The sequence below is a fragment of the Oncorhynchus nerka genome, linkage group LG12, assembly GCF_034236695.1.
Source record: "Oncorhynchus nerka isolate Pitt River linkage group LG12, Oner_Uvic_2.0, whole genome shotgun sequence".
Classification (NCBI taxonomy): Eukaryota; Metazoa; Chordata; class Actinopteri; order Salmoniformes; family Salmonidae; genus Oncorhynchus; species Oncorhynchus nerka.
The window spans coordinates 61,097,974-61,119,185 of NC_088407.1; the positions used below are offsets into that span (position 1 = coordinate 61,097,974).

A 21,212-nucleotide genomic window follows, 5' to 3' on the forward strand; every position below is an offset into this window, starting at 1 on the left:
ACTGGTGAGCAGCAGAGAGAATTGCTCGACTCTCAACACATGGCAAAGTGGCTGCTGCGACTCCTTCACCATCCAGACAAGATGAACTAACAGCGGGGGACCTACAGTATCGATAAGCTCCACAACAATCCTACAGAGTTTTTCCTCTGTCACAGCAATCTAGGAGCCACTGTTCAATTAACAGTGACTAGAGCGATGGGCAGACTGGGGGGGGTTTACAAATAGTTAGTCCTTCCTGTTGTGACAAACATGTCAGAGATCAATAATAAGGACAGAAAAGTGTCCAAATATGTTTTTCCCAACCAAGTGAATCATTTTGCTTCAGGTGAAAATGAATTCCCAGAGACATCATCCCAGATCCCAAACACTAAAATGCATGTATTGAAAACACACAGTTACAGCCTTTGGGATAAATATATTTGAAAGGCATGGACATTGAGTATTGAAGACACACAGTGATACAAATACACATGGGTATATGATTAATGATTCATAATGTACTAATTTGTTTCACTTTCCTAATGTTAATTTAACATTAAATGAAATCATGGTATGGAAAGTTGGGCATAAATACTGTATACTATATTAAGTTTATCTAGCAACTACATAAATACTGTAATGTATTTCTGACATCAACAGAACGACAAACACACAGTGCAGGCTTTCTAAGGACAGAATAAAAATAATCCTCCTTAGATCATTTGCAAAGCAATTACGCAAATATAAACATAACAGCTTACAAGATAAGATGCTATTAGTCATATGGGATAGCTGCCTACGACAATAGTTTAAAATCCTTGTAATAAAACTACAAATATAATCAAGACAGTTTCGTCATTCTGTCTATCACGGTATATCTAGCACTTAGAAGTCATGAAGATGCCATAATAAATGCATATCTATATACCAGGATCTACATCTATGGATGGACCTTTCGTATTTTATATCATACAATATGAGTGCAATGTAATGAACACTATGTTTATGTTTAAGGTTTCATAGAGTATATCAACATTCTGACAATCCATGCAAAAAAGATCAGTCTATTCAAGCAGCCAAGAAATACAGGACGGATAATGTACAATAGTATTGACCCTTGATAGTGCAGTACCATCATCACTAACTCAGGAGATCCTGTGAACAGAGGGCTTGGAACTTATGGATAAGAATGCCCAGACATACAGAAACAAAATATACAGTTGTTTTCTCATCTTTAACAGATCACCTCTGAATAGAACACTTCCTATTGACTGACTGGATCACTGATAGAGGTTATTTCACCAGAGCCAACCATTGTGACCCACAACATCTACATTTGTCAGCAGGGACTGAACTGCGGTAACCAGATACCACAGATGTGTTAGCAATCAACACATGCTGTATCTGTGTTTCTGCCATCAACCATCTACAAATGCAATTCACAACAAACAAAAAATATTAAAATAAAAAAGCGTCCCAAACAGCGTGTTCACAAATGACCTCTGACCTACAGGGATGGGGGAATGAGCCTTCCCTGCTTGTTCAGAGAGTAGGTTCATGCAGAGTTTATGACTACATTATGTCTCCTCATCCCCCCCATCCCGTCCCATCCCCTGTTCAGTGGACACGGCCTGGAAGCCTCCCACTGGAGGAGACGGACTGGGCATCACTCATTCACTCGCCTCCTAGGTGCCTTTGTCAGGTGATTGCTGCCGGAAAAAGGAAAACAGATCAATACATCTCCCGTGGGCCTGACAGGTAATCTTTACCCAGGATGAAATATGAGTGGTACCAGCCCGCTGGATTCCTTAACTGTAACAGGGCAATTGACTGGGTGCACGTAACGCTCTCTCTCCCCACTTCCTGTCTGCATGGCCATTGGAAATTCATTTTGGAGGGGGGCTGGCTGAGACATCACATCACGGTGAACACGAATTACTATGGAGGAAGCCAGGTAAGGCATTCCCCCTGCAATTGACGAAACTTGATCTGAACATTCCTTCCTATCTGTCAATTTCTTTGGCACCAAAACACAGAGTGACGGATAAGGCATTAGGGAAAGGGACCTCTCCAGGAAAGACCAAGCACTTGTTAAAACAGAGCTGATCTAGCAAAAGCTCTGACTCACAATATCCTTTAACATTAGCATATTTTTGTATGACATGTAATATTCTTATCCAACAGCGCTATGGTTCCTTGAGAAGCTGAGTAGCCTCTCTTGTGTTCAGGTACCCACTGATGTGTTCTCTTCAGGGTGGAGCTGGCGGTCTGAGGGTGGAGGTTATTTCTGTCTGTCTGCAGACTGACAGATTCCTGTAGCAGGATGTCTTGGGAGAGGCATCCATTTAGATGAGTATACACACACAGCATTTCTAAAACGTCAGCTAGCACCTTCTCAAAAGGATCACTGCAGATCTATATCTCACACTAATTTATAAAACTGTGACTATTCCACAGAAGTGTTATCTGCGCCTAATATTTTTTAAATATTGTTTCTAAAGCTTTGAAAAATAGCTATGTATTTACAGTGCACAATGACCAATGAAAATGATCCAAGATTATAAATCATACTGCATTAGTGACATAGTTATCTAGCCAAATATAGTTCATAAAGAGCGGTTTCCTAAATCATACCACTGATAAATCAATGTATCACTTGATTCCTTTGCATAAAAATAAAATGTTCCACATAACTAGCTACCTTGTCTCATCTCTGAAGAGCTTGCACAATGTTGGTTAGAGTGAGTGTGACTGGGCTCATGTGACTGGGCCGTGTGATATAAAACCACTGAAGGAGCGGAGTCAGAAGGGAAAGCTGTCCTCTCATTCTCTTACAGTTATTCATTATCACTGATCTCGCTGGCATCCAGGAGTAAACCCTCTGCTCTCTAATGCAGGGACTCCTGAGCCCTGTACTGGATGGTGAGTGTATGCTATCATGATGCTACCACACTGATCTCTCTGTGCCCCTGGCACTGCCCATTTATCTGCTGTGGGCGGGCGGCCAGGGAATGCCAGGTAATGTCAGGGCAGACAGTCACAGCCCAGCCTCACAGCTAGCTAGAAACACCAGGGTTCCTCTTTGTGTGCCACTTAAAACACAGTGGAGATTACTGTTATTTACCCTCCTCTCCTGCTCCCCCATCCCTCTCCACCTGACTTTCAACACACTCTCAACATTAGCCCAGTCAGTCACAAAACAACCGCTTTCCACAAAAAAAACGGGGTTTTGAAAACGGATTGTGTGACTTGCCTTGAACTTGAATGTGTTATGAAATTTGAATAAGGAAGGTGAGCTGAAGAGAACAAAGAGGCCCCTCTGAGGAGCGCAGCCACAGCCCCTCTCTGTTGTGCTAATGAGAGACGTTGTAGCCAGTGTAGCTTTTCCAATCCATGCTAATAGGAGACCTGTTCTTTGTGCCGCTCTCTCTCGGTGGTCACCTCTCTGAACCTTGTACCAGCATGAGGTAGCAGAACATTCTGATGCTCTCCTATCTGTCAGCTGCTACATACGCTGCAGAACAGACCTGTTGGTCCCACTTCTCCCAGGCTTTCAGCAGAGCAGACCCCCAAACACTCAACCCTCCCTGACCATCATTTCAGTGTCCCTACTGACAAATGCCAGGCAACTCAAAGAAGACATAATTGTTGGGCCTGAGTAATGGGCAGGTGGCCTGCAGACTGTGTATTGTAGAGACAGGAGGAGGTGCCTGGCTGGTGCTGCAGTCTGGAGTAGCAAGACGAGGAGGCTCTTCAAGGAAATGGCTGGCTACGGAGTGATTAACTGGGCTTGATTGCATTAACATTATTCATCCTTTAAATGCTAGATGGAAAGACTTGATCCAGCAGCACAATGCTGATTCAGAGAGCAATGGCGTGCTCTCCCTCTCTCTCTCTCTCTCCCCCTCCCTCCCTCCCCCTCAGTCCTGCTCCTGCTCCCTCTGGGGGCTAGGTCTGAATAAAGTCCCAGGCTTGATGAAGTCCTGCTTGTCAGACGTGGAGGGCCCAGGGCCTGCAGACTCCATGCTCAGAGAGGTGGAGGAGGTGGATGTGTCCTCTCCCAGGTCATCTTTATGGAAGGGGATGCATGCTGCAGAGTAGAAGGACACACAAATAAATGTTAACTTGTCTTTTGATTTTAGAACTCAAAGACGGTTCTTCATTTTATCTACATGAATGCATTATCACTATAAATCTACAGTTATCATATGGCCTAATAGTCAATGATGTATTGTTCAATCGATCTCAATCCTATTTGGCCTCATATGCCTAGTGGCCACGGTTGTTAGAAGGGCAATCTGATTCTCCTATGGTTCAAACTCTCCAATTGAACATGATCTACCTTCAGTGAGACATTGTGTGGCTGTTGTGTAGTACCATTTTACTGAAAATCTTGACTCAAAACAACTTCATTCTCACCATCTTCATCCTCCTCACTTATTTAGCCATTCTGTCTCAATATGCTCAAAGAGTTGGAGCGAGGGGAAATATCTGAAACACTTCTCGAGCCAATTTACACTGTAGTAAAAAAGAACTCTAAAACAATTGCACTTTCTAATATCTGCTCTCCTTTCCTACTTTCCGTTAATAAATCAATCTGTGTTGGTCTCTCCAGAAGTTAGTGGCAGTCACACAGACTTTTTGTGAGGTAGAGTAGGAGCAGAGGACACAGGAACTAGAAGTGACATTGTGGCTCTGGGTTGTCTCAAAGGATTAGGCATTACAGCATTCACTGGCATGTGCTTTTGCTCTTTCCCATTATATCTGCTTGTGCCTCTTTCCAGATGACTTCTTCCCCAAACTCATCCGGCGGGCTAGATAATTGATTAATATTTCTGGAGGGAATGATGACTAACTGTTGCTGTGGTTGAGCCCAAACACTTGGACATCTCAGGTTAAACACGGTCAAAGTTATGAATACAAATTCCGTAGTTTTTTCTTACTTGATAATGCCTTGGGAACAGACGACAGTGTATCCAACGCTGAAAGATTGATCATGCGGAACACAATAGTATTTAATTGTAACTTTTATCAGTAGTGATATTTCATCAATAATGTTTTTTCAGTATTGTTTATTTCATTAATAAAAACAAATCAGTGACTTTCCATGAATAAATGTCTCAGTCCCCCTGAAACATACACTGTGAAATATGTTACCTAGATAACAACATCTAATATGAGATACTGTGGTGGTCAATAAAAATGATACAAAGCAAAGATTTTGAGTCCATGTGAGAATTACATGCATTTGTTTTGTGCAATAATGGGTGGAGTGAATGGAACCATCTTGGCATCTTAACAACCTCTCATGTGAGGCTGTTCAGAAACAATCATTACAGCACTTCCTGGAGCCATTCCCTCCCCTCCCCTCCCCTGTTTATTAATCAGCTAATTACACATTGACAGTAATGGGTCTGCTGATTCTCACAGTTAAATGAACAGCACTGAATGGGCCTTTAATCATTAGCCTTTGTGCGTTTCTCCCATACACTCCAGGCTCCATCCATTTCACTGGACCACAGGAGGACATTCAAATCAAATCCCTCAGAAGAGGGCTGGAACACTTAAACACTACTAGTACCTGACTGTTCAAACCAGCTACTCTGGAATAGTGCAGTGTGGTCCTGTAATGCAGAACTGAACATAGAAGAACCAGTAAAGGACGGCAGCTCAATGAAGAAAACAATCATCCATATGATCACATTTTGTTTTCTGTGATACATGTGAAGCAACAGGAAAATCAAGTCCCCCACCAAAACACCTTTAACCAAACTGTGAGGACTCATGCGTATTCACCCCCACACAGCAGCCAGCGACTCTACCCTGAAACTTTGGTGGAGCGGTGCTAGTGGCAGGGGCAGCTGGGTTTTTGAAGGACACGACAGGGTAACTGAGGGGAGCAGAGTGGAGCGGTAGAGGGCGAAATAGTGCGCTGGGCTGCATTTCTGTCAGCAGAAGTGATGGCTGAGTGCTGGCGTTATTTGTCTTGTGCTGCCATACGGCCGTCGCACCAACCTGGGCATTAATGAGAGGAGGCCGGACCGGCGGGCAGGAACATGCAGGGTCTCAGACGCAGGTGATCTGTCACACAACAGCCCTGCTCCGGCTCCACCAAGGAGACACAGAGAGATGGAGAGGCAGGGAGGTGGGCGCCACACAGGGAGGTTGGGGGTTGGACCCACCATGGGCATCCACTTGGGTCCCATGATAGAATGTAAGGTTGCTAAGTTACATGCCAAGCAGCTGCCAAGGTTGAAGGAGGGTGATATACACAAATGTTGCTTGCCGGCAAATTATGTAATAAATGGTTTGAGGAAACCAATCATTTACACAAATGTAAAATGGATAGAAAACAATGCAACTTCAAGTCAAACTGCGACAGTCAGGACACATGTACTAGCTTCTTTAAAAAAGTGCACTGTATGAGTGTGTGAGTTAGTGCTTATTATCAGCCCTCGTCCCTAATTTCAAATGAAGGGCACTGTGCACTGCAGTGGGGGAGGGGGAAATTTGAATAATTAATTAGTCGGCATGTGAAACAAGCAGAGGGTATTAAAATCCATCAGGACCTTTATACTTACTGAATTATCCCTGCCAATGCATACAATGAATTCTCTTTTACTCTGAATGTAGATTAACCAAATGAAACGTGCCCAACATAGGTATATTTCTTGGAATAGTGTACATTGAAACCTTTTCTTCATTTTCTTTTTCAAAATGTATGTAGTAAAAAGTCAATAAATGCCCCCCGCAATGATCAGATTTCTTAAATCTAGAATTGAGGTTGAGATCTGAACACAGTACGCAGCTTAAAGGGACAGTGTCTACATAATGTGAAAATGACACTTTTTAACATTCTGTAGAACGGATCCTAAGCAAATTACTCGTGGTGATGTCATCGGTCACACATTGAAACCAGGTATTTGCATTTTCCATTCAGTTTTTGTTGGTGGGATGTGGTCTTGGATTGATGGTAGTGAGAAGTGTATTTAATGGCCAATTTGAGCCTGACAAGTGGAGTGGTCATCCTATACAAACAGATACCTGGGTTGATAAGTTCCTTCACAGCCCTTGAGCTGGTAAGTGCTAAGCGTGTAAAGATGGAGGACACAGCAACAGCTAGGTACCATCTCAGCAATACCCTCAGGAACCCTAGGAGACACTTCCAGCTACAGGCCATGTTCACTACTTATTACAGAGTTTAAAAATCAACCACAATACAAGAAACTCACTTCCCAAACTCTTCTACACTGGGGGAAAAAAGACCAAAAGAACTACACATATGTCTAAAGGAATTCTTGCAAAGTCAAGGAAGAAAACGCATTTGAATGATAAACTATGAAAGAAAATAAATGTATATGAAGAATAGTTCATTCCAGCTATAATGAGAATACCTATTACTATTTCTACAAATAAACTGCAAATGCATTTAGGAGCCGATGTGTATCTCCTGGCTTCTGTGATATGACAAAGTAGAGGCATGGAATACTGTAGCAGGGCGCCAAAGTAAAGATTTATACAGAGCAGTAGGAGCCGCAGAAAGTGCCATTGGATGACCATTCCCTGCATGATAAATCACTCTGGTACAGGGGCATCAGACTCCAGAACCAGGAAAAACTACTTGGTACAGGGACATGGGGAAATACTGTAAACTTAAGCATTGTCCTTCAAAAAGATTGTGAATATGGTAATAACTTTCATTAGGCCTATTAAGAGTTTGAAAAAATCTGCCTCTTAATAATAGTTCTTATTTATTGAGAACGTTTTTCATTCCGGATCGAGTTGCCTGTTTTCACCAAGTCTACTTCTTTATATTGAGTGGGAAATGTATCCTTTGGTGATTTTATTTGGCTTTTATGTTTACAATATTTTCTTCTGTTGAACATAAACCCCATGTTTCAGTTCTAGTAGCTGGATGTGATGTTAATTAACTGCATATCTCTCCTGGGGGGGGATGTTGAGGGATCCCCATGCCTGCCTCTACATGGTGAATAACATGGAGAATATGAGGGGTCTTTAAGGGCCAGGGGTGAATCTTTTTGAATCTTTTTTTAGTTTTATGGGAAGTGGCTCAGCGCTGGAGAGGTGAAGGACAGAGTCGCTGGCCGTTCCATCACTCAGTGCAATAAATGGATGCAATCTGTATCCCAGTAAAGCATTGGCTGGTTTTAAATTCCACCTCTTTTATCCAAATGAATGATGGATCCCGGTACAGTGCACTGTGCGGCAATATCAATATACATCAAAGGCCAGCGCCCCTCACTAAATCAGGAAACCACCGGCATTTGTTATTTAAATGACAAACAGCGGCTGCAGGAGCAGAGCAGGAAGAGGGGACTTTGGAGAAGAGGTGGACAAACCAATTCAAATATCAATCCGGTAAAGACGCCAGGCCCGGAGCCATCAGTCTAATGAAAAAAGGCAGCTCTACGAGCCCAAACGGACGAGGGGGCTGCTGCAGGGTGCCGCCTCCAATACGGTCTGCTTCCCATCACACTTCCCTCAGACTCAGTCAGACCACTTCCACATGGGAGGACAGACAGGAGGCCCACAGAGCCCTGTTCTGCCAACAAAACAGCACACACTAGTCAAGACTGAACTCTTCGCTCGGCTAATAAACAGTAAATACGTTGCTGTCTCACAAATACTGGAGACACTATTTGTAAGAAACTCAAGAATTCACGTTTCCTATATTCCTATATTAATAGATGTGATTCACATGTTTCCTATATTCCTATATTAATAGATGTGATTCACATGTTTCCTATATTAATAGATGTGATTCACATGCATCCTATATTCCTATATTAATAGATGTGATTCACATGTTTCCTATATTAATAGATGTGATTCACATGCATCCTATATTCCTATATTAATAGATGTGATTCACATGCATCCTATATTCCTATATTAATAGATGTGATTCACATGCATCCTATATTCCTATATTAATAGATGTGATTCACATGCATCCTATATTCCTATATTAATAGATGTGATTCACATGTTTCCTATATTAATAGATGTGATTCACATGCATCCTATATTCCTATATTAATAGATGTGATTCACATGTTTCCTATATTAATAGATGTGATTCACATGTTTCCTATATTAATAGATGTGATTCACATGCATCCTATATTCCTATATTAATAGATGTGATTCACATGTTTCCTATATTAATAGATGTGATTCACATGTATCCTATATTCCTATATTAATAGATGTGATTCACATGCATCCTATATTCCTATATTAATAGATGTGATTCACATGCATCCTATATTCCTATATTAATAGATGTGATTCACATGTATCCTATTTTCCTATATTAATAGATGTGATTCACATGCATCCTATATTAATAGATGTGATTCACATGCATCCTATATTCCTATATTAATAGATGTGATTCACATGTTTCCTATATTCCTATATTAATAGATGTGATTCACATGTATCCTATTTTCCTATATTAATAGATGTGATTCACATGCATCCTATATTCCTATATTAATAGATGTGATTCACATGCATCCTATATTCCTATATTAATAGATGTGATTCACATGTTTCCTATATTAATAGATGTGATTCACATGCATCCTATATTCCTATATTAATAGATGTGATTCACATGTTTCCTATATTAATAGATGTGATTCACATGCATCCTATATTCCTATATTAATAGATGTGATTCACATGCATCCTATATTCCTATATTAATAGATGTGATTCACATGCATCCTATATTCCTATATTAATAGATGTGATTCACATGTATCCTATATTCCTATATTAATAGATGTGATTCACATGCATCCTATATTCCTATATTAATAGATGTGATTCACATGCATCCTATATTCCTATATTAATAGATGTGATTCACATGCATCCTATATTCCTATATTAATAGATGTGATTCACATGCATCCTATATTCCTATATTAATAGATGTGATTCACATGTATCCTATATTCCTATATTAATAGATGTGATTCACATGCATCCTATATTCCTATATTAATAGATGTGATTCACATGCATCCTATATTCCTATATTAATAGATGTGATTCACATGTATCCTATATTCCTATATTAATAGATGTGATTCACATGCATCCTATATTCCTATATTAATAGATGTGATTCACATGCATCCTATATTCCTATATTAATAGATGTGATTCACATGTATCCTATATTCCTATATTAATAGATGTGATTCACATGTATCCTATATTCCTATATTAATAGATGTGATTCACATGTATCCTATATTGGTGGTTATAAAGGATCATCTAAAGTAAAAGTAAAAAATATATATATATTCTAAACCATTTATTTGAATATAAATGTGATAAGCATTGTACATTTTTGTTGGGTAGTACAAGTACAAGTAGCACAATGTTTTGGTCTGCTGTTTTAAAAAGTGGTCTTGGGGATTAGTTACTGTATTGTCAGCAGGATGTATAATAAAGTAAGCGCCCCGATGAGAGGTTAGGTGAATGTTAAACAGGTAAAAGGTGCAGTAGTCATGGCGACAGGTACCTGATGTTGTGGTGACAGAGACAGCAGTGGTCTTCCTCCTCCTCTTGATGTCCCCTGTGCACAGCAGTCCCAGATGGACGTTAGTCTGCCTAGGTCAGAGACACAGAGCTGTAACATTAATCTCAGACAAAATTATTCAAAGACCATCCTTTTCCAATTTCTATGGATCTGTATACTGAAATGTGAGGACAAAATAAAATTAAAATACTTTGGTTGTTTCAAATCATTATTCATTTATCTTTTCTGTTTGAGTCTAAAAGAAAAATATGAGTGTTGAACCTTTCTGCTATGGCTTTTCCATGAGCAGTTAGAAGTTTCTAGAACACTGCTGCAAGGGAATATCCAACCCTGGACCCAAAAGGAGTTAAAAATACTACAAACTGTTTTTCTTTACTGGAGGGAATCACCAGAATTTTGTTCCATTTTGTTCAGAGTTTTGTTGAAACGTTAACAAAAAATATCAGCGGAGGAAGAAGGAGGTGTAGGGGTTGTGCGTCTGTCGCTGCCGGGTCCAGTTAAACAAAGTACCCCTGCTGTGGACCTCCTGTGTCATATGTCAGTAGGCTCCAAACGGGGAGGGCCCCCCACAGCCCCTCCTAGCCCTGATTACTGGGATGTAAAGTTAAGGTCAAGGTCCCCGCCATGGCTGAGGGGGAGGGACTGACGTTACCAAGAGCCAGCGATGTGATGAGTTGACTCAGTGTGTGTGTGTGTGTGCCTGCGCTCATATAGTGCCAGTGCATGATATCGCCCACGAAATGGTGTATTATCTCACACGTTTCACAACACTATATCCACTTTGACAACAGTGTTTATTGGTTGAAAGCACCTGTAAAGACGCATCTGTAAAAAGAAGAAATCTCTGCAGTGCAAAACAACAAAGGAAGACATTAATACAGCAGACCCCTGTTAACCGTGGTGTCTCCTCCTGAGCAGTCAGCTACATAAACCTCCCTGGTCAAACATGTGCTGAGATAGGATAGGGTCCTGTCATGGCTGCCTTTTAACAGCCTGCATGTACCATCCATGACCTCAACACCCATTAATCACATGACGGCACTGCAGGAGAGGGTGCAGAAAGCTGTGTGTGGAACGCTTTGAGCCAAGTCTATGTTGTATAATCAATAGGTATAAAAATAAATGGCTTGACTGTTATTCCCTCCCTGCTACCCCACTCTAATAAAATCCCAGTAATGCATATTTCATTTACTTTTATACTTATTGATTACCTGTACTCCAGTTAGTAAATCACGCGCCTATCGATCCCTCAATCGTACAATCCCTCTGTCGGACAGCACATAACCAGCCATTTGTGCCCCTGATAAAGAGCTCAGACATTGAACTCCCCACAGTAAATCTTTGCAAACTAACTTTTTAATTCCAAAATCGATCCGTGCTTAAACGTCGCATTATTTCACGAGGCACGCCCGCGGTATTAAAAGTAATACCCTGATGCATTTGTTCTTTATGCATAGAAGTCCATCCTTCGAGTCCTGATCGGGCAGGTGCTCTGGGGCCCAGGCTGCAGCCTAGCGGGAGAGATCCTGTGGTGGAAAGGCTGTCTGGCCCCTCCCCTCCAAGGCCCAGACTACAGGCTGAGGAGCAGGGACCACTCAGGGGCCACATGGAGTCTACAGAGACACTCAGTCACATGCTAATAAAACATTAGAATACCATTAGCTGGCTCATTAGGGAAGGCTAAACGGGACAACTCATTTAAAAAATGGAACCAAAAGGCCTCTGGTAACAGGCTTGTTATGCATCATTTGTAGCTGTTTTAGTAGCTCACTGCGGGATAACACAGCTACAATTTTACTCAAAGGTGTAATAAAAAGCTATTTTGGAAATTGGTTTGCAATAGAGTGGGTTTAAGATGTGTTTAAGAGAAGCAGTTTGACAGATAAAACACACAATACATGCGAGTGATCTTCCTGCAAGATATACAGTGGGGCAAAAAAGTATTTAATCAGCCACAAATTGTGCAAGTTCTCCCACTTAAAAAGATGAGAGAGGCCTGTAATTTGCATCATATGTACATTTCAACTATGACAGACAAAATGAGAAAAAATATCCAGAAAATCACATTGTAGGATTTTTAATTAATTTATTTGCAAATTATGGTGGAAAATAAGTATTTGGTCAATAACAAAATTTTCTCAATACTTTGTTATATACCCTTTGTTGGCAATGACAGAGGTCAAACGTTTTCTGTAAGTCTTCACAAGGTTTTCACACACTTTTGCCAGTATTTTGGCACATTCCTCCATGCAGATCTCCTCTAGAGCAGTGATGTTTTGGGGCTGTTGCTGGGCAACACGGACTTTCAACTCCCTCCAAAGATTTTCTATGGGATTGAGATCTGGAGACTGGCTAGGCCACTCCAGGACCTTGAAATGCTTCTTACGAAGCCACTCCTTCGTTGCCCGGGCGGTGTGTTTGGGATCATTGTCATGCTGAAAGACCCAGCCACGTTTAATCTTCAATGCCCTTGCTGATGGAAGGAGGTTTTCACTCAAAATCTCACGATACATGGCCCCATTTATTCTTTCCTTTACACGGATCAGTCGTCCTGGTCCTTTTCCTGAAAAACAGCCCCAAAAGCATGATGTTTCCACCTCCCTGCTTCACAGTAGGTATGGTGTTCTTTGGATGCAAACTCAGCATTCTTTGTTCTCCAAACAAGACGAGTTGAATTTTTACCAAAAAGTTATATTTAACCATATGACATTCTCCCAATCTTCTTCTGGATCATCCCAATGCTCTCTAGCAAACTTCAGACGGGCCTGGACATGTACTGGCTTAAGCAGGGGGACACATCTGGCACTGCAGGATTTGAGTCCCTGGCGGCGTAGTGTGTTACTGATGGTAGGCTTTGTTACTTTGGTCCCAGCTCTCTGCAGGTCATTCACTAGGTCCCCCCGTGTGGTTCTGGGATTTTTGCTCACCGTTCTTGTGATCATTTTGACCCCACGGGGTGAGATCTTGCGTGGAGCCTCAGATCGAGGGAGATTATCAGTGGTCTTGTATGTCTTCCATTTCCTAATAATTGCTCCCACAGTTGATTTCTTCAAACCAAGCTGCTTACCTATTGCAGATTCAGTCTTCCCAGCCTGGTGCAGGTCTACAATTTTGTTTCTGGTGTCCTTTGACAGCTCTTTGGTCTTGGCCATAGTGGAGTTTGGAGTGTGACTGCTTGAGGTTGTGGACAGGTGTCTTTTATACTGATAACAAGTTCAAACAGGTGCCATTAATACAGGTAACGAGTGGAGGACAGAGGAGCCTCTTAAAGAAGAAGTTACAGGTCTGTGAGAGCCAGAAATCGTGCTTGTTTGTAGGTGACCAAATACTTATTTTCCACCATAATTTGCAAATAAATTCATAAAAGATCCTACAATGTGTTTTTTCTGGATTTTTTCTTCTAATTTTGTCTGTCATAGTTGAAGTGTACCTATGATGAAAATTACAGGCCTCTCATCTTTTTAAGTGGGAGAACTTGCACAATTGGTGGCTGATTAAATACTTTTTTGCCCCACTGTATATGGCAACATTACAAAATGAGCAGATAAAAAGTCAGGTGAAAAGTTATGTTTCCTTGCACATGGGAACGTTTAACATTTCAATGTAATGTAACGGTAAACTAGAAGAGTCCCACAGAAAGAAGGGAAAGTCATTGAATTAGGGATCACCAACTAAGAATAGCAGAGCTGTATTGAGCCATGGAAAAATAACCCAATACCCAATAAAGAAGACGAACAAGAACTAAATTCTCGCAAAGACACATCGAGGACATTCAAGAAAATGTCTGAGCGATACATTTTACATGTCACATGGGTCATACAACGAAAAAGACACTCTTAAAAGCAGGTAAAGAATAAAACAAAAGTGACACAGGGTCAATTGTAATTCAGGTGCCCACAACCAAAAGCAGTTATATCAATAAAAAAGAACACCTCAAAAGAAGAGGGGCAGCGGTAACAAAATGGCCACCTATTTTCATTAGGGTACACAGTACTTCAGGTGTGAACAGGATCTCAAGATGAATAGAGGTATTCAAATGAATCAGAAAGGATTAAAGTCTCCTGGGAAGCCGATCAATAGCCCCAAATCAATAATCAATAGGCCACTCACACCAATATACTTACTGCTGACACCGAGATCTCACAATTAAAATGAAAACTGGGAGAGGAGTGGCGTAAGACTATGATTTATCTTGCGCCACAAATGTCATTTAGAAAAGAAAAAGTCAATAGATATAACCGAAGTGCGGCCGGCTCAGGTGGGAGGCAGTTATGCATTTTAACATGGCCACCATCCCAGAACGTTAGAGCCAAATCCTACTGTTCACTGTGCCCATTCACACGGCCATACTAGGACAAATAACATGGAGTCCTATACAGCCTAAAGCACTTCCTATCAAATCCCTGATGGTTGCCATCAACTCTACCAAAACAGGAGATGACAGGTTTTTATTAACGCAGTATTATTTCAACCTCTGCAAGATACAAGATGAATGTTTATACTTCCCTTACAGACCAAAACACTTTTCTTTCAAGGGTATTTTGAAGTAAATAAAAGGCATAGATACATGAGAGCTCAGTGATAAGAATCGATCATTTGAATAAGTTCCTCAAAATAAATGAAAATATAGTGAAGCCAATTATGTGAAGTGTAAACTTTGCGGTGAGCAAGGTGTTATTTAATACAGTTTCTGAATCTGAGTATTGATGCTCTGTGTTAGAGACACAGCACTATTATCCCCACCCTGTCAGTACCATGCTGATGCCCTATATAAGAATATTGATGAAATGTATGTAAGTGAGTGCATGTGTGAGTGTGTGCGTTAGCACATACACCAGTAAGCGTGTGTCATGTACAGTGCCTTCAGGAAGTATTTACACCCCTTTACTTTTCCCACATTTTGTTGTGTTACAACCTGAATTTAAATGGATTACATTTAGATGTTGTGTCAATGATCTACATACAATGGCCCATAATGTCAAAGTGGAATGATGATTGACGATATTTAAAAAAATATATATTTAAAACATTTTAAAGCTTAAATGTTTTCAGTCAATAAGCATTCAAACACTTTGTTATGGCACAACCTAAATAAGTTCAGGAGTATATGCTTAACAAATCACATAATAAGATGCTACCTCATCTCTGTACTCCACACATTGTGACGGCCCTGAATTTGACTGAACCGTCTCTGCTTCTCCTTCCAATAGGACACTTCCCCTTTAATTCCCAATTAAATAGCCAGCATCAGCTGCACAAAAGTGGGTTAATGATGGTGGTGTGAATGAGGATGTGTTCAACCCTCAGTTCCGAAGCTTCTTTACTCCATTTGTTTTGTTGTATTTAAAAGTGTGTTTTGTAGCTTTGTCTCAAGTTTAACCAGGATCGGATCCACTCATTTCTTCCTTTGGACTACACATCTCATTTGGTCTCCGCAGTTTTGTCGTGACCTTTCTCCGCTGGAGATCTGTTGGCGGATTGGGTTGTCTGACAACATTTTTTGCATACGGTATTTCACTTGTTTGAGTGTGATTTATACCGTGTTAATTTGTGGTCAGTTGTAGTTGAAGACTCCTGAGATTTGATACTGTTTATGGTTGTGTGGCAAAAGAGTTTGATATTTTGATTGTATGATTGAGACTGGGTTTACGCTACACTTTTATGAAAAGACAAACATTGCGTGACTAAAGTCACTTGAGTTCACTGAACTCCTTTACCGGGCTCTTTTAGGCCCGAGGTGCGGGACTTTTCTTGAGGAACCAGAGCTCATTGTTTGTTATATTGTAATGTGTGTGATCATTTACACTGCTAAAAAAATAAAGGGAACACTTAAACAACACAATGTAACTCCAAGTCAATCACACTTCTGTGAAATCAAACTGTCCACTTAGGAAGCAACACTGATTGACAATACATTTCACATGCTGTTGTGCAAATGGAAGAGACAATGGGTGGAAATTATAGGCAATTAGCAAGACACCCCCAATAAAGGAGTGGTTCTAAAGGTGGTGACCACAGACCCCTTCTCAGTTCCTATGCTTCCTGGCTGATGTTTTGGTCACTTTTGAATGCTGGCGGTGCTTTCACTCTAGTGGTTGCATGAGACGGAGTCTACAACCCACACAAATGGCTCAGGTAGTGCAGCTCATCAATGCGAGCTGTGGCAAGAAGGTTTACTGTGTCTGTCAGCGTAGTGTTCTGAGCATGGAGGCGCTACCAGGAGACAGCCGAGTACATCAGGAGACGTGGAGGAGGCCGTAGGAGGGCAACAACCCAGCAGCAGGACCGCTACCTCCGCCTTTGTGCAAGGAGGAGCAGGAGGAGCACTGCCAGAGCCCTGCAAAATGACCTCCAGCAGGCCACAAATGTGCATGTGTCTGCTCAAACGGTGAGAAACAGACTCAATGAGGGTGGTATGAGGGCCCGACGTCCACAGGTGGGGGTTGTGCTTGCCAGAGAACACCAAGATTGGCAAATTCGCCACTGGAGCCCTGTGCTCTTCACAGATGAAAGCAGGATCACACTGAGCATGTGACAGACGTAACAGAGTCTGTAGACGCCGTGGAAAACGTTCTGCTGCCTGCAACATCCTCCAGCATGACCGGTTTGGCGGTGGGTCAGTCATGGTGTGGGGTGGCATTTCTTTGGGGGGCCGCACAGCCCTCCATGTGCTCGCCAGAGGTAGCCTGACTGCCATTAGGAACCGAGATGAGATCCTCAGACCCCTTGTGAGACCATATGCTGGTGCGGTTGGCCCTGGGTTCCTCCTAATGCAAGACAATGCTAGACCTTATGTGGCTGGAGTGTGTCAGCAGTTCCTGCAAGAGGAAGGCATTGATGCTATGGACTGGCCCGCCCATTCCCCAGACCGGAATCCAATTGAGCACATCTGGGACATCATGTCTCGCTCCATCCACCAACACCACGTTGCACCACAGACTGTCCGGATGCTTTAGTCCAGGTCTGGGAGGAGATCCCTCAGGAGACCATCCGCCACCTCATCAGGAGCATGCCCAGGCGTTGTAGGGAGGTCATACAGGCACGTGGAGGCCACACACACTACTGAGCCTCATTTTGACTTGTTTTAAGGACATTACATCAAAGTAGGATCAGCCTGTAGTGTGATTTTCCACTTTCATTTTGAGTGTGACTCCAAATCCAGACCTCCATGGGTTGATACATTTGATTTCCATTGATCATTTTTGTGTGATTTTGTTGTCAGCACATTCAACTATGTAAAGAAAAAAGTATTTAATAAGAATATTCAATTCATTCAGATCTAGGATGTTTTATTTTAGTGTTCCCTTTATTTTTTTCAGCAGTGTATGTTGGTAATACAACCCACGCAAAAGAACCATTGTTTTTTGTTATTTCCAATGTTTTAAGGGTTTATGAAAAGTGTATGTCCATACTGACTTTTACATGAGTCCTTTGTATTGGTGTAGACTTGACGGACCAGACAGGACTCATTCCCTCCCAAACAAAAAGGCGAAATCAATATTTTCTCTGGTACCCCTACAAACAATAACTGCAAGTCAAAACTGTTACAACATACAGATAATTGTAAGGTCCCTCAATTGAGAAGTGAATTTCAAGCAAAGATTCAACCAAAAAGATGAGGGATGTTTTTCAATGCCTTGGAAAGAAGGGCACTTATTTGGAAAAAAAGCAGACATTGAATATCCCTTTGAGCATGAAGAAGTTATTAATTAGGCTTTGGATGGTGTATCAATACACCCAGTCACTACAAAGATACAGGTGTCCTTCCTAACTCAGTTGCCAGAGAGAAAGGAAACCACTCAGGGATTTCACCATGAGACCAATGGTGATAATAAAACAGAGCTTAATGGTTGTGATGTGAGAACTGAGGATGAATCAACATTGTAGTTACTCCATAATATAATGAATACAAAGTGTTATGTTTGGGGCAAATCCAAGACAATACACCACTGGGTACCACTCTTCATATTTTCAAGCATGGTTGTGCAGCATCATGTTATGGGTATGCTTCTCATCGGCAAGAACTAGGGAGAATATTAAAACAGAATACAGCTAAGCACGTGCAAAATCCTAGAGGAAAATCTGGTTCGGTCTTCTTTCCAACAGACAGTGGGCGACGAATTAACTTTTCAGCAGGACAATGACCTAAAACACAAGGCCAAATATACACTGGAGTTGCTTGCCAAGACGACAGTGAATGTTCCTGAGTGGCCTAGTTAAGTTACCGTTTTGACTTAAAAAAAATCGGCTTGAACACCTTATGGTAAGACTTGAAAATAGCTTTCTAGCAATGATCAACAACGAGCTTTAAGAATCTTTCAAAGAATAAATGGGCAAATATTGTACAACCCAGGTGTGCAAATCTCTTAGACTTACCCAAAAAGACTCACAGCTGTAATTGCTGCCAAAGGTGATTCTTATTATATTTTGTCTCAGAGGTGAACATTTATCTTATCATTTGTAATAAATGTTAGAATTTATTTCCACTTCGACAGAGTATTTTGTGTAGATCGTTGACCAAATATGACAATTTAAATACATTTTAATCCCACTTTGAAACACAAAATATGAAAAAAGTAAAGGGGTGTGAATACTTTCTGAAGCTGGCTGGAGTGTTTACGAACATATTCAACCTTTCCCTATCTCAGTCGGCTGTCCCCACTTGCTTCAAGATGTCCACAATTATTCCTGTACCCACAAAAGCAAAGGTAACTGAACTAAATGACAAATGCCCCGTAGCACTCACTTCTGTCATGAAATGCTTTGAGAGGCTAGTTAAGGATCATATCACCTCTACCTTACCTGACACCCTAGAGCCACTTCAATTTGCTTACCGCCCCAATAGATCCACAGACGATGCAATCGCCATTGCACCATCTGGACAAGAGGAATACCTACGTCAGAATCCGGTTCATTGACTATAGCTCAGCCTTCAACACCATAGTACCCTCCAAGCTCATCATTAAGCTCAGGCCCCTGGGTCTGAACCCCGCCCTGAGCCACTGGGTCCTGGACTTCCTGACGGGCCACCCCAAGGTAGTGGTAGGAAACAACACCTCCACTTCGCTGATCCTCAACACAGGGGCCCCACAAGGGTGTGTGCTCAGCCCACTCCTGTACTCCCTGTTCACCCATGACTGTGTGGCCACGCACGCCTCCAACTCAATCATCAAGTTTGCAGACGACAACAGTAGTTGGCCTGATTGGCAACAATGACGAGACAGCCTACAGGGAGGAGGTGAGGGCCCTGGCAGAGAGGGGCCAGGGAAATAACCTCTCTCAACGTCAACAAAACGAAGGAGCTGATCGTGGACTTCGGGAAACAGCAGAGGGAGCACTCCCCTATCCACATAGATGGGACCGCAGTGGAGAAGGTGGAAAGCTTCAAGTTCCTCAGCATACACATCACTGACAATCTGAAATGGTCCACCCACACAGACAGTGTGGTGAAGAAGGCGCAACAGTGCCTCTACAACCTCAGGAGGCTGAAGAAATTTGGCTTGCCCCCTAAGACCCTCTGAAACTTTTACAGATGCACAATTGAGAGCATCCTGTCAGGCTGTATCACCGACTGTTACGGCAACTGCACCGCCCGCCACCGCAGGGCTCTTCAGAGGGTGGTACGGTCTGCCCAACGCATTACTGGGGGCACACTTTCTGCCCTCCAAGACACCTACAGCACCCGATGTCACAGGAAGGCCAAAAAGATCATCAAGGACATCAACTGCCAGGGCCTGTTCACCCCGCTATCATCCAGAAGGTGAGGTCAGTACAGGTGCATCAAAACTGGGGCTGAGAGATTGAAAAAACAGCTTCTATTTCAAAGGCCAACAGACTGTTAAATAGCCATCACTAACCGGGTACAACCCGGCTACTCAACCCTGCAACTTAGAGGCTGCTGCCTTATAGACATGGAATCACTGGTCACTTTAATAATGTTTACATACTGCTTTACTCATCTCATACAGTTGAAGTCGGAAATGTACATACACCTTAGCCAAATACACTTAATCTCAAATTCCTGACATATAGTCCTAGTAAAAATTCCCTGTTTTAGGTCAGTTAGGATCACCACTTTTTATTTTAAGAATGTGAAATGTCAGAATAATAGTAGAGAGAATTACTTATTTCAGCTTTTATTTCTTTCATCACATTCCCAGTGGGTCAGAAGTTTACATACACTCAATTCATATTTGGTAGCGTTGCCTTTAAATTGTTTAACTTGGGTCAAACATTTTGGGTAGCCTCCCACAAGCTTCCCACAATAAGTTGGGTGAATTTTGCCCATTTCTCCTGACAGTGCTGGTGTAACTGAGTCAAGTGTGTAGGCCTCCTTGCTCACACACACTTTTTCAGTTCTGCCCACAAATTTTCTATAGGGTTGAGGTCAGGGCTTTGTGATGGCCACTCCAATACCTTGACTTTGATGTCCTTAAAACCTCTTAAGGATTATGTGCATTTTCGCAGCTTTTTGTTCAAAATCGCGCAACATTTCAGTGTCCTGCTACTCATGCCAGGAATATAGTATATGCATATGATTAGTATGTGTGGATAGAAAACCCTTGTTTCTAAAACTGGTTAAATCACGGCTGTGACTATAACAGAACGTGCGTTTCATCGAAAAGCACAGGAAAATCTGATCACTGAAAAT

General features: G+C 41.8%; 1 protein-coding gene across 4 annotated transcripts in view; it reads right to left on the bottom strand.

The window, feature by feature from the left end:
• Positions 1–351: 351 nt before the first annotated feature.
• LOC115138503 (G patch domain-containing protein 2-like) overlaps positions 352–21,212 on the bottom strand; it is a 38,207-nt gene continuing 17,346 nt past the window's right edge. For 2 of the 4 annotated variants that reach the window (XM_029675404.2, XM_029675403.2), the window contains exons 8-9: positions 10,544–10,632; positions 352–4,069 (exon numbers count right to left, since the gene is read on the bottom strand). In XM_029675404.2, coding sequence (XP_029531264.1) covers positions 3,900–4,069; positions 10,544–10,632 — 259 coding nt within the window. In that variant the 3' untranslated portion in view covers positions 352–3,899. The other 2 variants (XR_003864959.2, XM_029675405.2) reach the window with 2 other exon arrangements.